Source organism: Lycorma delicatula, chromosome 1, assembly GCF_047948215.1.
Source record: "Lycorma delicatula isolate Av1 chromosome 1, ASM4794821v1, whole genome shotgun sequence".
Classification (NCBI taxonomy): Eukaryota; Metazoa; Arthropoda; class Insecta; order Hemiptera; family Fulgoridae; genus Lycorma; species Lycorma delicatula.
In genome coordinates this window covers 153,428,889-153,440,982 of record NC_134455.1, presented here as the reverse complement: position 1 = coordinate 153,440,982, position 12,094 = coordinate 153,428,889, and the positions used below count along the sequence as shown (strand labels likewise).

At 37.0% G+C, this 12,094-nt stretch overlaps 1 protein-coding gene across 3 annotated transcripts in view; it reads left to right on the top strand.

Moving 5' to 3' along the window:
* Positions 1-12,094, top strand: part of HDAC6 (histone deacetylase 6) — a 173,811-nt gene that overhangs the window by 35,570 nt on the left and 126,147 nt on the right. For all 3 annotated transcript variants that reach the window (XM_075365359.1, XM_075365351.1, XM_075365368.1), the window contains exon 3: positions 5,564-5,662. In XM_075365359.1, coding sequence (XP_075221474.1) covers positions 5,564-5,662 — 99 coding nt within the window. The remainder of the gene's footprint in view (positions 1-5,563; positions 5,663-12,094) is intronic.

Genomic DNA, 12,094 nt, shown 5'->3' with positions numbered 1-12,094 from the left:
GTGTTAAAATTATTCTAATTTTGTAGAAACTGTGCAAATTGTTTTTCTTATTAAATAATAATTAGTTAATTTTTACCTTTTAGTTATTTGTTTACTTAGGTTTAGGGTATTTTTTTTTTGTTTCGTTAGTAATGTTACTAATTGGTGTTTATATGTAACGTGTAATCTAGTTGTTAGAGATTCTTCGAGGTCGGATGTATTTCGGTGTGCTCTGTTAGTATTCGGATTTTATCGATTCAACGGTCTTTGTTTCTGATTTGGAGGATTGGAAATTGTCGGTGGAAATTTACGGGAAGCGTCTTTTAAATTTTATGATTTTTGGATACGGAATGATCTTTTTATTTAGTTTTTTGGTTGATCAACCTTATTTTCTTTGGCAGTAAGGTCTATAGTCGTCTGCTGATTACAGTAGTAAGTTAGGGGGTAGGGGGTAGTGTGTTAGTAGGTTGACTTGTTTACTGTGCTCGGGGAGTTGTTTTTATCTTTAGTAGATAGTATTGTTACTTACTTACTTACAGCTGTTATCACTTGTGGATAGTGGACTATCGTAACTTCGATTGATTAGCGCTGTTGGAAATTAATTTTATTAATTTCTATTGCTATTGTTTTGATGGACTGCTGTAGCTTAGTTCAATAGAGAAGAATCAAGTGTTGTTAGCTCGATAGCTTTAACTACTAAGCTGTAGTTAAATATACCGTGGTATCTCTCCCTGTTTTATTATTAGAACAGACTATCCTGGTTGGGAAAAAAAAATGGAAGAGAAGTTTTCCGGCCGCGGAGGAGCCTTGATTGTTCGCCGGAGAGTAGAAAGGACATCAAACCGATGCGTCGGGCCAGGCTACCGGGTATTCCCACAACCACATATCCGGGCGTAGAAGGAAGCTAAGTCGGCATGGAGAAAATGGAGGAGGATGCTGGGCGAGTTCCGAAGAGAAAGATCGAGGTGTTAGGAGAAAGCAGAGAAGGTGATACAATGGAGGATACCGACATGGACCACCTTATGGTGGAGATTTATCATTTGCTGAAACTCATCAGAAGAGATCCTAATACCAAAAAGGAAATAAAAACATGTGCGGATGCAATCCTGGAGGAGGGTCTAGACGTCAATCTGGTGGTGAAGGCACTGTAATCACACCCAAAATTGATGACCATTGAGGCGCAAACTGAAGGTGAGAGTTTATCTGAGAAAGGTGTTAAATTCAAGGGGAAGAGTCAAGAAAGAATCGAGAATATTCTGTCTGAGGGTGGTATCAAAGGATTGGAAGAAATCATTAAATCACGTTGGCCAAGGGAGAGCTATAAAAAGGTGAACATTACAAGAGACCCGTCGGCCACAAATGACAACGCTCGGGGTTTTATTGTACCGAAGGATCAAGGTAGAAAAAGCCCTCTCATGGGTACTATTCAAAGACTAGCGCCTGGGATTGGGCGGAGGCTGGAGATGATTTCACACATACCAGGAGGAACAGTTCTTAAAGACTTATGCCACACTGCAATATTGTATCCGGAAGGTGAGGATGAAGACAAGTGTACTGTTTTCGAAATTGTGATGGATGAGAGCAATGAGAAGATGATTGCCCAGACGGTGACGGCGCTCTATGAACTGAGTTATGCGGAAAACGATTGTTTATCGTTCTTTGCCCCTGGTGATGGCACAGGGGAAAAGTTTGGTAAGATACTAGAATATTGGGTAAGGAAGAATGACTGATCTAATACGCAGTGGCCCTTATACCTAACAGAGAGAGAACCTGGGAAGAAAATTATTCAAGGACCAGCGACGTCGGTGGTGACAGTCAGGAAAGCAGGAGTCAGTTATACGGATCTTTGAAAGCAGGTCAAGAACAGCATAGGCGAAGATATCGCAAATGATATCTTGTCAGTCAGGGAGTCCTCAACTAAAAAAGAGGATGTTGTGAAACGGCTTGGTTCCCAAGTAGAAAATGTTATAGTGGATGAACACACCCATGGTTCACAAGGGTGATTTTCCACGTGAAAGGACTTGACGTTGATGCGACAGCGTCATTAAGATCAGCTTACGGAGAGACGCAGAGAGTCGCCACTCTCTGCGTCTCTGCGCCACTCTCTGAGAAAGACCGCCGTCTTTCTCCCAGCTAGCTGCGCTAAGATACTGGGGTGTAAAGAGCTAATACGGATTGGTAATAAATGGCTGATAAATGTATCAGCTATAGCAGGATGACCGCATATGAAAGATCACGAGAGTTAAAAAATATAACATTTTTATTTACTTATTCATGCCGTCTCTTAATGTTTATATCAAAATATAGACTGGCTACTGTAGCATAGACCTGATCAGATGTAGCTTGTTTTTCCACTGGCATGGGGCTCAACTGTCGCGTTCTCAAGGTTGATCGTTGGCGAATACAACCAGACTTATTTTTCAAGCCGGGTTTCAAGCTCAGCGAGTGGCCACACGCGCGTGAAAACACTTCGTTGTTGATCACAGTTTCTATTTTTGCTATATTCGTGTTCTTTTCTTCAGTTTTTGATATTTAAAATAATTATATCATGGAATACTACTTGGATGAGCTTATCATTCTTGAAATTGAAAAATATCCATATCTTTACGGTACTAGGCATAATTATTTAAAAAACCGTGAACTAAAAAGAGATGCTTGGATGAGTGTAACTAAAAATGTTATTGGTAAAAAATGGGACCAGAAACAAGATCTAAAGTTGATAATATAATTAATTAAATTAAATTAAAGTTGATAATTTGTAATACAAATTAAATTTTATTTTTAAGTTACAAGTTATATAACTAAGTTGTAAGTAGGTGGTAGTTATAATCTACTAGAGGGCATTATACAAAAGTTACTAGTACACAATTTTAAAGAATTTGATACAGAATTAATTTTCATTTTAGTAGTTAGCAGCTTGTACTGTGAACTTGTACCAATAAAGTTCCTATGCTGCAACGGTACAAGAACGATCTTGCCAGAGCACTGAGCCTGCAGGAGAACAAAAGTAACTTTTGAAACTGTCTCTGGTTTCAACTCCAGTATTGTTTCCTCTTGTTCCGATTGCAGGAATACTTTCTAGTGGGCATGATAGAGTATTTTCAACATTGTAACCATCTTGATGTCTTACGAAATCGTGAAGCACACAGAATGCTTGAATAATTATGTCGGGTATATCAATACTAACATCGATTGGTCGATGAAGAATGCGCCATTTATTTGCTAATATGCCAAATCCACATTCAACACAACGCCGTGGTCTGGACAGCCTATAGTTATAAACTCTTTGCTGCCAAGTCAATTTCTTTGCAGGATATGGCCTCATGACATTTTCACACATAGAAAAGCTTCGTCACTTACAAAAATGTAGGATATTGGTTGTCCAGACTGATAGTTAGGCAAAGGTACAGGCTGTGGCAAGTTTAAAGTTTGTTGGTAAACCCTTTTGCCTAGCTCAGTTGTTTTCAATATATTTGAGTCTTCTTCATGACTAAAAGATTCTACATCAATATATAGGAAATAATAGAATCAACTTCACCCATTAACACGATAGAAAAAAAAACTTCTGTAGTTAAAAATATTCACTTACTGAAACCCGCGGTTTTATAATCCTTATACGTTTGCCATTAATTGTCTTCTAGCAGTGGGGGAAATTTTCCCTTTTTTTCGTATTGATGCCTTCCACTCTTCCGCAGTTGGCTGTGTGGATCCAGATGAAATGTTTGATGTAACAGTAACCGCGTATAAAAAAGATGAAACCGATTGACAAACTTCAGTTTCAAATTCAATTCGTGCTACTTATTCAGATATACAGCAATCCGAATCCTAATTCGTGCGGTAGTACTTCCATATCAACTACATCCCCTGTTAACAGCGCCCTGTCATCTTCGTCGGCCACATCGAGGACACCATTAACAGCAGATAGACAGTTTTATGGAGAATATGAGGATTCGGTTTTGTTCTTTCTTAATCTTTAAAACTTACTGATAATTGTAATTTTATGAAATGCATTGTAAAAATACTATGTTATAAAAAGTTAACACTCACCTTAAAGTTACTGCTAGTTTTTTCTTCTGCATTTATACAGTCCCGCATGATAGTATCACTTTTTATAATTGCATCTTCAACCTTAGATAGTAGTGTTTCAGATGAAGATATGGACATTCTGTATTACTTAAAAAACTTGTCTGGGTATCCTTTCAGCTTACTATGTAGAAGTGTAAATTTTCCCTTTACTGATCTGTCACTTATAATCGGATGTACCCAAGTACGTTCTTTGATGGTGACAACGTCATCGGTGAACGATTAATAATGCATTAACGTATTAATAGAATTTTTATTTATCGAAAGTGGATTCATGTTGTACTGGAGAGCCCAAACAAACGACTGAGCTTCCATTAAAAAATCGCGCACGTGTGGCGGGCAGTGGGATGAATTTCCAAGCTGCGTGAATAGAAGCTGCGTTTACAGCATGAAAATACGCTAGTGTGGCCGTAGCCTAACAGCAGCTTGGAAAAATCCAACAAGATGCTGTGAGGTGTGTTATAGTAAAAAACAACGACAGGAATTCTACATTCTGGTGGACTAAACGTAAAGCGAGACTTTGTGTAATAAGATATTTTTAAATTTGTCACCTAGAACTGTAAATATCTATTATTTGTAACTTGATCCTAAAATATTTTCGAAATTTATCGGACCATTAGGTTTTGTCATTTATAAATTTGAATTTCATAACATTGTATAATTTATTATAAAAAATCGTTTAGTTGTTGAATTTTGTGGTTTAGAATTGTACTTTTTAGATGTACGTAATAAACTTTGTTTTAAAATCAAGAATTCAAAGTGTTAAAATAAAACCAAATAAAGAGAACAGTTACAAAATTCCTACCGATGAAGAACTAAAATTTAGATAGCTCATTTCATATGCATGCCTGCGGATGGGTGGTTCATTTGCAATCTCCTATCTCTTAATGCATTAGGACTAATATATAGATATGGGTAAGAAGTCTGTTGCACGAGACTAGTATTCTAGTTTGTGGAAATCTACGGTGCAGAGTTAACGCATAACACTTGATGAGAGAGTTGGTCTGTTAAGACCGTTAAACATTTTAATTCAAAAATAGTAATGTACTTTATATGCAGATTGATTAAACAGCAAACGGATGTTGTGATGTGATTGTGTGGATTGAAGTATGAAGGCCGTTTTTTAACAGCGCTGTTACGTTATGGTCTATTGTTTACTTTTGTATTAAGTAATTTTTTTTAGACTTTCATTTCATTGTAGTTAGGAGTTCTTTATTATAAAAATAATCTCCATCACTGTAAGGTATTCTTCATCCCAGAATGTTAAACAGTTGTAGTTATCATTAGGAACACTAACCTACATTAAAGAAGAAAATACGCGCCCGTATTTTCTTCTCTAATTTAGGAGAAGAAAAGAATTAATTAGAGAAGAAAATACGCCCGTAGTAGTGTATGCTTTTTTTTAGCAGAATTTTTGTAAACAACCTTTTGAAATGTATTTTATGAAAGACCTACATTATTTTTTGTTTAATTATTAATATTTATTTTAAAATATTTTCAGGCTAGGCCGTCTCCCAATCTATTGGCTGCAAGACAGAGAGCAAGGGCTGCTAAAAAGCATCAGCAGGTCGATATGATTGTGCGTGATATATACCAAACGGTAAAGTATTTATTTTACTTTTTTGTTCGATGTCTGTTATATTCAGTGTGAGCTATATATTAACAGTGATATCTTATTTATTTTCATAAATTATAAAATTAAAAAAAATAATTATTTGTCTCATAAGGTGGAGTTTTTATTATATATATATATTTATTTATTTATACCGGGTGATCATTTGAAAAGTTAACAGATTTTTTATTCAACAGCTATCAGTCCCGTCGTATTTCTGTTTGCAGGCGTACATACCATTCTTGGGAGAAACCCTTTTAAAATTATTTTCAAAGGGTTGGACCCACCCTCTTCGCTACACCTACCCCATCTCAAAAATCTTAAATAGAATTAGTAACATTTAATTACATTAATTGACAACCCCAAAAAAATAATGAATTTTAGTGAAAAGAAGATTAAAATCTGCCTACCCTCTCGCTCGGTAGATGTGAAAAACCATTTGGGGTAGTATTTCTTTTAAATTTCAGTCCAAAAAAATAACTATAAAATTACGCGATATTACTTTTTAAACGGTTTGAAATAATCAAAATCTGTGGATTAAAACTGTGAGATTTATTTTTTAAATTACCAAAAAAATTTCGTCCATAAATGTTTTCTATATTTTCAAGGGGTTGAAAACTTATTTTTTCTTAATGAGACGATGTAGCTTGTGACACATCACTGGAAAGCTCTTTGATTGATAAATAGTAAGTTACAAATAAAATAAAAATTGGTTCATTGGTATTGAAGTTATTAAAAATGTGTTTTTTAAGGTTATGTTGGGATGCAGTGTTACTGACATTAAAGAATTAAGTCTGAAATCGTCCATTCTTCTTAAAAATATGGGTTTTAGGATTTCTCCAGCTGGAAAAAATATATCAGTAAATACAGCATTATAACATCGGTTAAACATACAAAAAACCGATAATAAGGTACCTATACTTCTTTGTTAGTAACATGTTGAAAAATTTATTACCAGATAAACTTAATGCTTAAATAATTAAATAAAAACTAATTCGTAAAATAATAATTGTTAATCAAAAAATAAAACTTAAATAATTCATTAATTAATTTTGTTATGAAGGGTTTTAACAATAGAGTCCTTAAGAAATAATAAATGGCCCTGAGGTAGATAATCCCCACGTCCGGAACACAACATCTATGTTCCACGTCCAGGGCGGCAACAGCTGTACTTTCGTACATTACATATAGCTGGCTAACGGGGTTCCGAGTAAATTCCTCGGTTATGCTTTGTTAAATTTGACCTGGTTCCAACTTCAGGTCACTAAACGGACTGGATTTTTGGCTACCTGCAGGAAATGGAATAACAAACGATTTTGGAAATGGATTCATAAAACTCTTAGAGCTGGCGATGTGGCGGCCAGGGTCAATGTTATTGCAGGTGTAACGGAGACCCTTCCGTTGTCCACATGCCCCCTGCGATGGCAAGCATGTAGCAATGGTGCCCATGTATGTCGGTGCATGGGAGCTCTGAAAGCTTCGGTGAGTAGGAGCCTGGAGTCAGTGCAGAGACTGCGCATCCGCTCTCTGCCAGGACATATGCCGGTTCCACCGAAGTACCGGATCGGACCTCCAAGGTTAGTAGCCCTGGAGTGGGGGTGTACCCCGGCGGCTAGCCTTGCTACAGAAGGGATCCACTGTTCATGAATATTGAACAATCAAACGTAGCAGAGGGTGCACGTAAACATCCTCGTTTAGAATCCTCCGATTCGCCACAAGCGAAGAGGAAAAAGAGCAAGGAGTCAGATAAAATTAAGAGAGATGCTGACAAAATCAGTAAGGAAGTGAGAAAGTCTTAGTTTGGAAACATTCCTCCCAAACCGAGATTTTTAATTATTACAAAGGAGAATGGAAACTTCCAAAAAGTTAGTCCATTCTTAATCGCAAGAGAAATTACAAATTGTGCTGGTGGTCCCGTTAAAGAAATCCGAAAGACTTTTAATGGATTGCACGTCGAAACTATCAACGACGTGCAAAGCCAGAAAGTCCAGGCGTTGAAGAAGATCGGTGAATTTGCGGTTTCTGTCCAACCGCATAGCACACTGAACTCATCCAGAGGAGTTGTTTGTCGCGATCTTCTTAATTGTACAGAAGAAGAAATTGTACAAGAAATGTCGAGTCAGGGAGTAACTCAATGTCGCAGACTTACTATGAGAAGAAATGGTGAGATTCTTCCTTCGGCCTCGCATGTTTTGACATTTAATAGGCCGAATCTTCCTGAAAAGGTACGAGCTGGCATCCATCGGCTTGATGTACGAGCTTTCATCCCGCAGCCGATGAGATGTTTTAAGTGTCAACGATTCGGACACACAGCAGCAAGATGTGAAGCGCAGGAAATATGTATATGTGGAGAGAAAACACATGAGGGTGACCCATGTAAAGACCCTCCAACCTGCGTTAACTGTAAAGGGCATCACAATTGTCGTTCAAGAAACTGCCCTACATATAAATTAGAAACAGCAATTCAGGAAGTTAAAACGCTTCAGAAGGTAAGCTATCCTGAAGCAAAGAAGATTGTTAATAAGCGTACACCACGACCATCGACTTCTTATGCAGAAGCAGCGGCTGCCCCTTCCACATCTAAAATTAATGTGGAGCAGTTGCTTAACACGATGGCACCAAGTCTTGCGACGATGATTGAAAGAATCATTGATTCAAAGATTGTGTCGACTCATCAGAGAAATAAAGTAAAGATGAGAAGGCTCATCCCCGGACTGACGCCGTTGACATGAGAGACACACCAGCGCCGTTTAAAAAACCAGCTAAATCTGCGATTGTAAAGTCACCAACTTGTGTAAGAATTAAAAATCTTGATTTATCTGACAAAGAGAAACAGATCGCTCCGTCGTGTAGTCACAAATCTAAAGAAATTGTGACAAGAAAACCTGAATCTGCGGAAATGGAGGTGCAAGTTATTATAGGAAAAGCACCAGGCGCAGATGAAATAAAACCTGTACCAATAGAGCCTCCAAAAGCGCAAAGATCAGCTTCGGTGAGAGCATCTATTTCAGCTGGACCCAGTACTGAGTAGAGATAGAATCCGGCTCATCCGCCGCGGAGACATCATCGCACATTAATTTAGACTCTTTAGCAAAGATGCTAACAGCACCGGCGAAAGTTTCATCAACTGACGTCAGCCGAAGAACGTCACTGGCATCCGAAATAGAGGAAGACTATGCCATGTCTGAGGCCTCAGATACGCTGTCATCAGAGGTTGAGGCCGTCAGAAGAATGGAGAAACGTAAAAAAGGATGGCCGATAGGAAAGCCTAGAAAGTAATTTTATTGGATCAGAAGTTAGAAGAAAAGTAAAATTTTGATCATTTTTTTTGACACATGAAAATGTGAAATATTGAACCCTTTTTTATTTTTATTTTTAAGTTTGATGGGGCTAATGACCAAAGTAGTCGATGCCCCTAAAAACCTCAAAAAATAAATAAATAAATAAAAAAATAAATGAAACATTTTTTTACTCTATAAAATAAAGTATCAGTTTTCAAATCATTTGTTCAAAGTGATTTCCATTTTCTGTAAACAATAATAAACTCTTTGTTCATCTTACTTTTATTAAAATTTCTTTAGTTACATCCCTACATGCTCTTACAATTTTATTATTCAGCTCTTGTACGTAGCACGAATTTCTTTATAAATTATTGATTTTAAATGACCTCACAAAAAAAGTTCAGCGGTGTAAGATCAGCAGATCTTGCCGGCCGCTCAACTGTTCCTCTTCTACCTATCCAGTGGCCAGGAAACATTCGGTCCAATCATCGTCGAACTGGAAGTACAATCAGCAGGTGCTCCATCTTGCTGAAAGTGAAGCATGTCTTCGTTAACTAATATTTTCATTGTCATCTAACTGATTTTCTAAGGCATGGACTATTAGTGGGTGAATAACTTCATCCAGCAACTCCAAATTCTTTCCACCTGTCAAATTCCCATCGATAAATACTGGACCGATTATGTTATCACCGTAAATCCCGGCCCACACATTTATTTTTTCAGGATGCTACGTGTTTTCAACATTGAAAACATGAGTGTTTACATCACTCCAGTATCAGCAGTTATGTTTATTAACAAAGCCGTTTAGAAAGAAGGTGAATTGATCAGAAAAAAAATATTTTTCGTAAATACCGGATTGGCATTTATTAATTCAGTCATTTTTTCACAGAATTCAATCCTTCTGTCAGCATCATCCTCATCCAGTTCTTGATGCTGTTGAATTTTACACGGAAAAATTTATTCAATTTTAATGTAGTGAGTAGTATGATATGTCAAAATACGGCATCAATTTGACCTTTGACCCCATAATCAGAAAGCTGGAACATTCAAGGGAGACCACCCCTCCACAATTACTTCCTATTTTAGTTAAATTTTCAATCTGAAAGAGTGCATTCACTGCAAAATACAAATAGTAAATAGTAAAACACGGGTTTGAGATGACCCCAAAAATTACAACAAAGAACCAGTAAATATTGTCAAGGAGTCAAAGGTCAGAATGATGCTACATGTGGACGTATTTTTTCACGGGTTTTTCGATACGTTAAATAATGACTTCTCATTAAAAAAAAATAAGCAGTGTTTTACTATTGTATTCTCACTGAATCCACTCTTTCATCGTGACATTTAATTGCAAACACATGGATAAAAAAAAGAACGGCTACTTTCAATGATGAATGTGTGTTCACATTAATTTTACACGTTGAATCAGTTAATTTACTGAAAAATTCATAGTAAAACGTATGTTTTAACTGCAAACTGCACGATTAATTTTAAATTTATGATGATGATGTAGGTCATCATTACTTTCAGCGATATGAATGTTATATCATTGATTATTATTTAATGTATACAATGATCATTATTTACGGTTCAAACTTCAAAATCATTGTTGGTTTTTATAATCTACCAGCTAGTCAGTTAACGCTGTAAATTTATTCTGATGTTCTGCATCAATCAGGCATCATTACTTTCAGCTAAAGCGGGTGTTGTGATTTTTTAATTTTTTAAAGTTGTGATAGCTAATGATTGAAGGCTGATGTTATTTTATTTATATTTTACATAAGAAACGGGATTTTTCACACATATCTTTCATTAAATAAAAAAAGGGCTTATCTTGAAAACGGTGCGTCCTATGCCATTTTTAACACGATTTTGAAAGGCTTTTTGCGATCACCCGGAATGATAGGCCCTAGTCCCATAAGTCTAGCGGCCACCGTTCTAGAGATACTAGCACGAGCGAAATTCGTATATGTCAATTCACCTCAAACCCAGTTTTCACTATCAGTTTTTCAATCTACTCCTTCATCCTGTGAATTTAAGAAAAACTATGATGAGATTCTGCATCAGTCGGTCATCATCACTTTCTGCGAAACGGGTGTAACATCATTTTTCAATGATTGTTTTATTGTACAGGGCGTTTCATAATGTTCTTAGGAGTTACAAAAATTCAGTACAAAAAAGTATTTCACTTACCTAAATGAAAGTTGTACCAGGTGATGCAGGGACACAGTTGCACGTTAACAATTTTTGTTAAAATCTATAAATGTTCAGTATGTGCTTCTTTGGTGACACGGCACACATCAACACGAAAGTGTAGCTCTTGCCAAACTCTTTCTAACATGTAATTTTCGATAGAGTTGATTGCATTGATTATGCGATCCTTTAGCTCAGCGATATCGTGCGGCATTGGTAGGATAAACACCATATCTTTCATGTATCCCCAGAGAAAGAAATCACATGGCGTGAGGTCTGGTGATCTTGGTGGCCACAGCATGTGTTGGTTTTCTTCAGACGCACGTCCTATCCAGCGCCGAGGTAATGTTGTGTTAAGGTACTGTCGAACCTCTTTATGAAAATGGGCAGGACAACCATCTTGCTGGAAAATGAAGTCGTTGAGTAGCTGAGGCATAAGCCATAATTGTAACATATCCAGGTATATCATGCCGGTTACTGTCGTTTCCATAAAAAAGAACGGCCCATAGACTGCCTCACAAGAGATCGCACAAAAAACATTTACTTTTGGAGAATCGCGAATGTGTTCCACATAAGCGTGTGGGTTTTCAGTTTCCCAAACAAGCACGTTATGACGGTTTACTTTGCCGCTAATATAGAAAGTAACTTCATTGCTGAAAATTATCTTGTTTAGAAAACCTTCATTTAACAACGTCTTTTCCTGTAACTGTAAACAGAAATCGAGCCTACGTGTTTTATCTCCATCAGAAAAACGCTGGATTAATTGAAGATGGTACGGCTTTGCATAATAAACGTTTACGGAGAACTCTCCACACTGTTTTCGGAATTCCTAATTCTGTGCCTGCAACCGCAGTCGATTTTGACGGGCTGCGAATGAAACTTGCACGCACACGTTTGACATTGACTTCTGAGGTTGATGGACGACCAGTTGATTTTCGCTTGCACA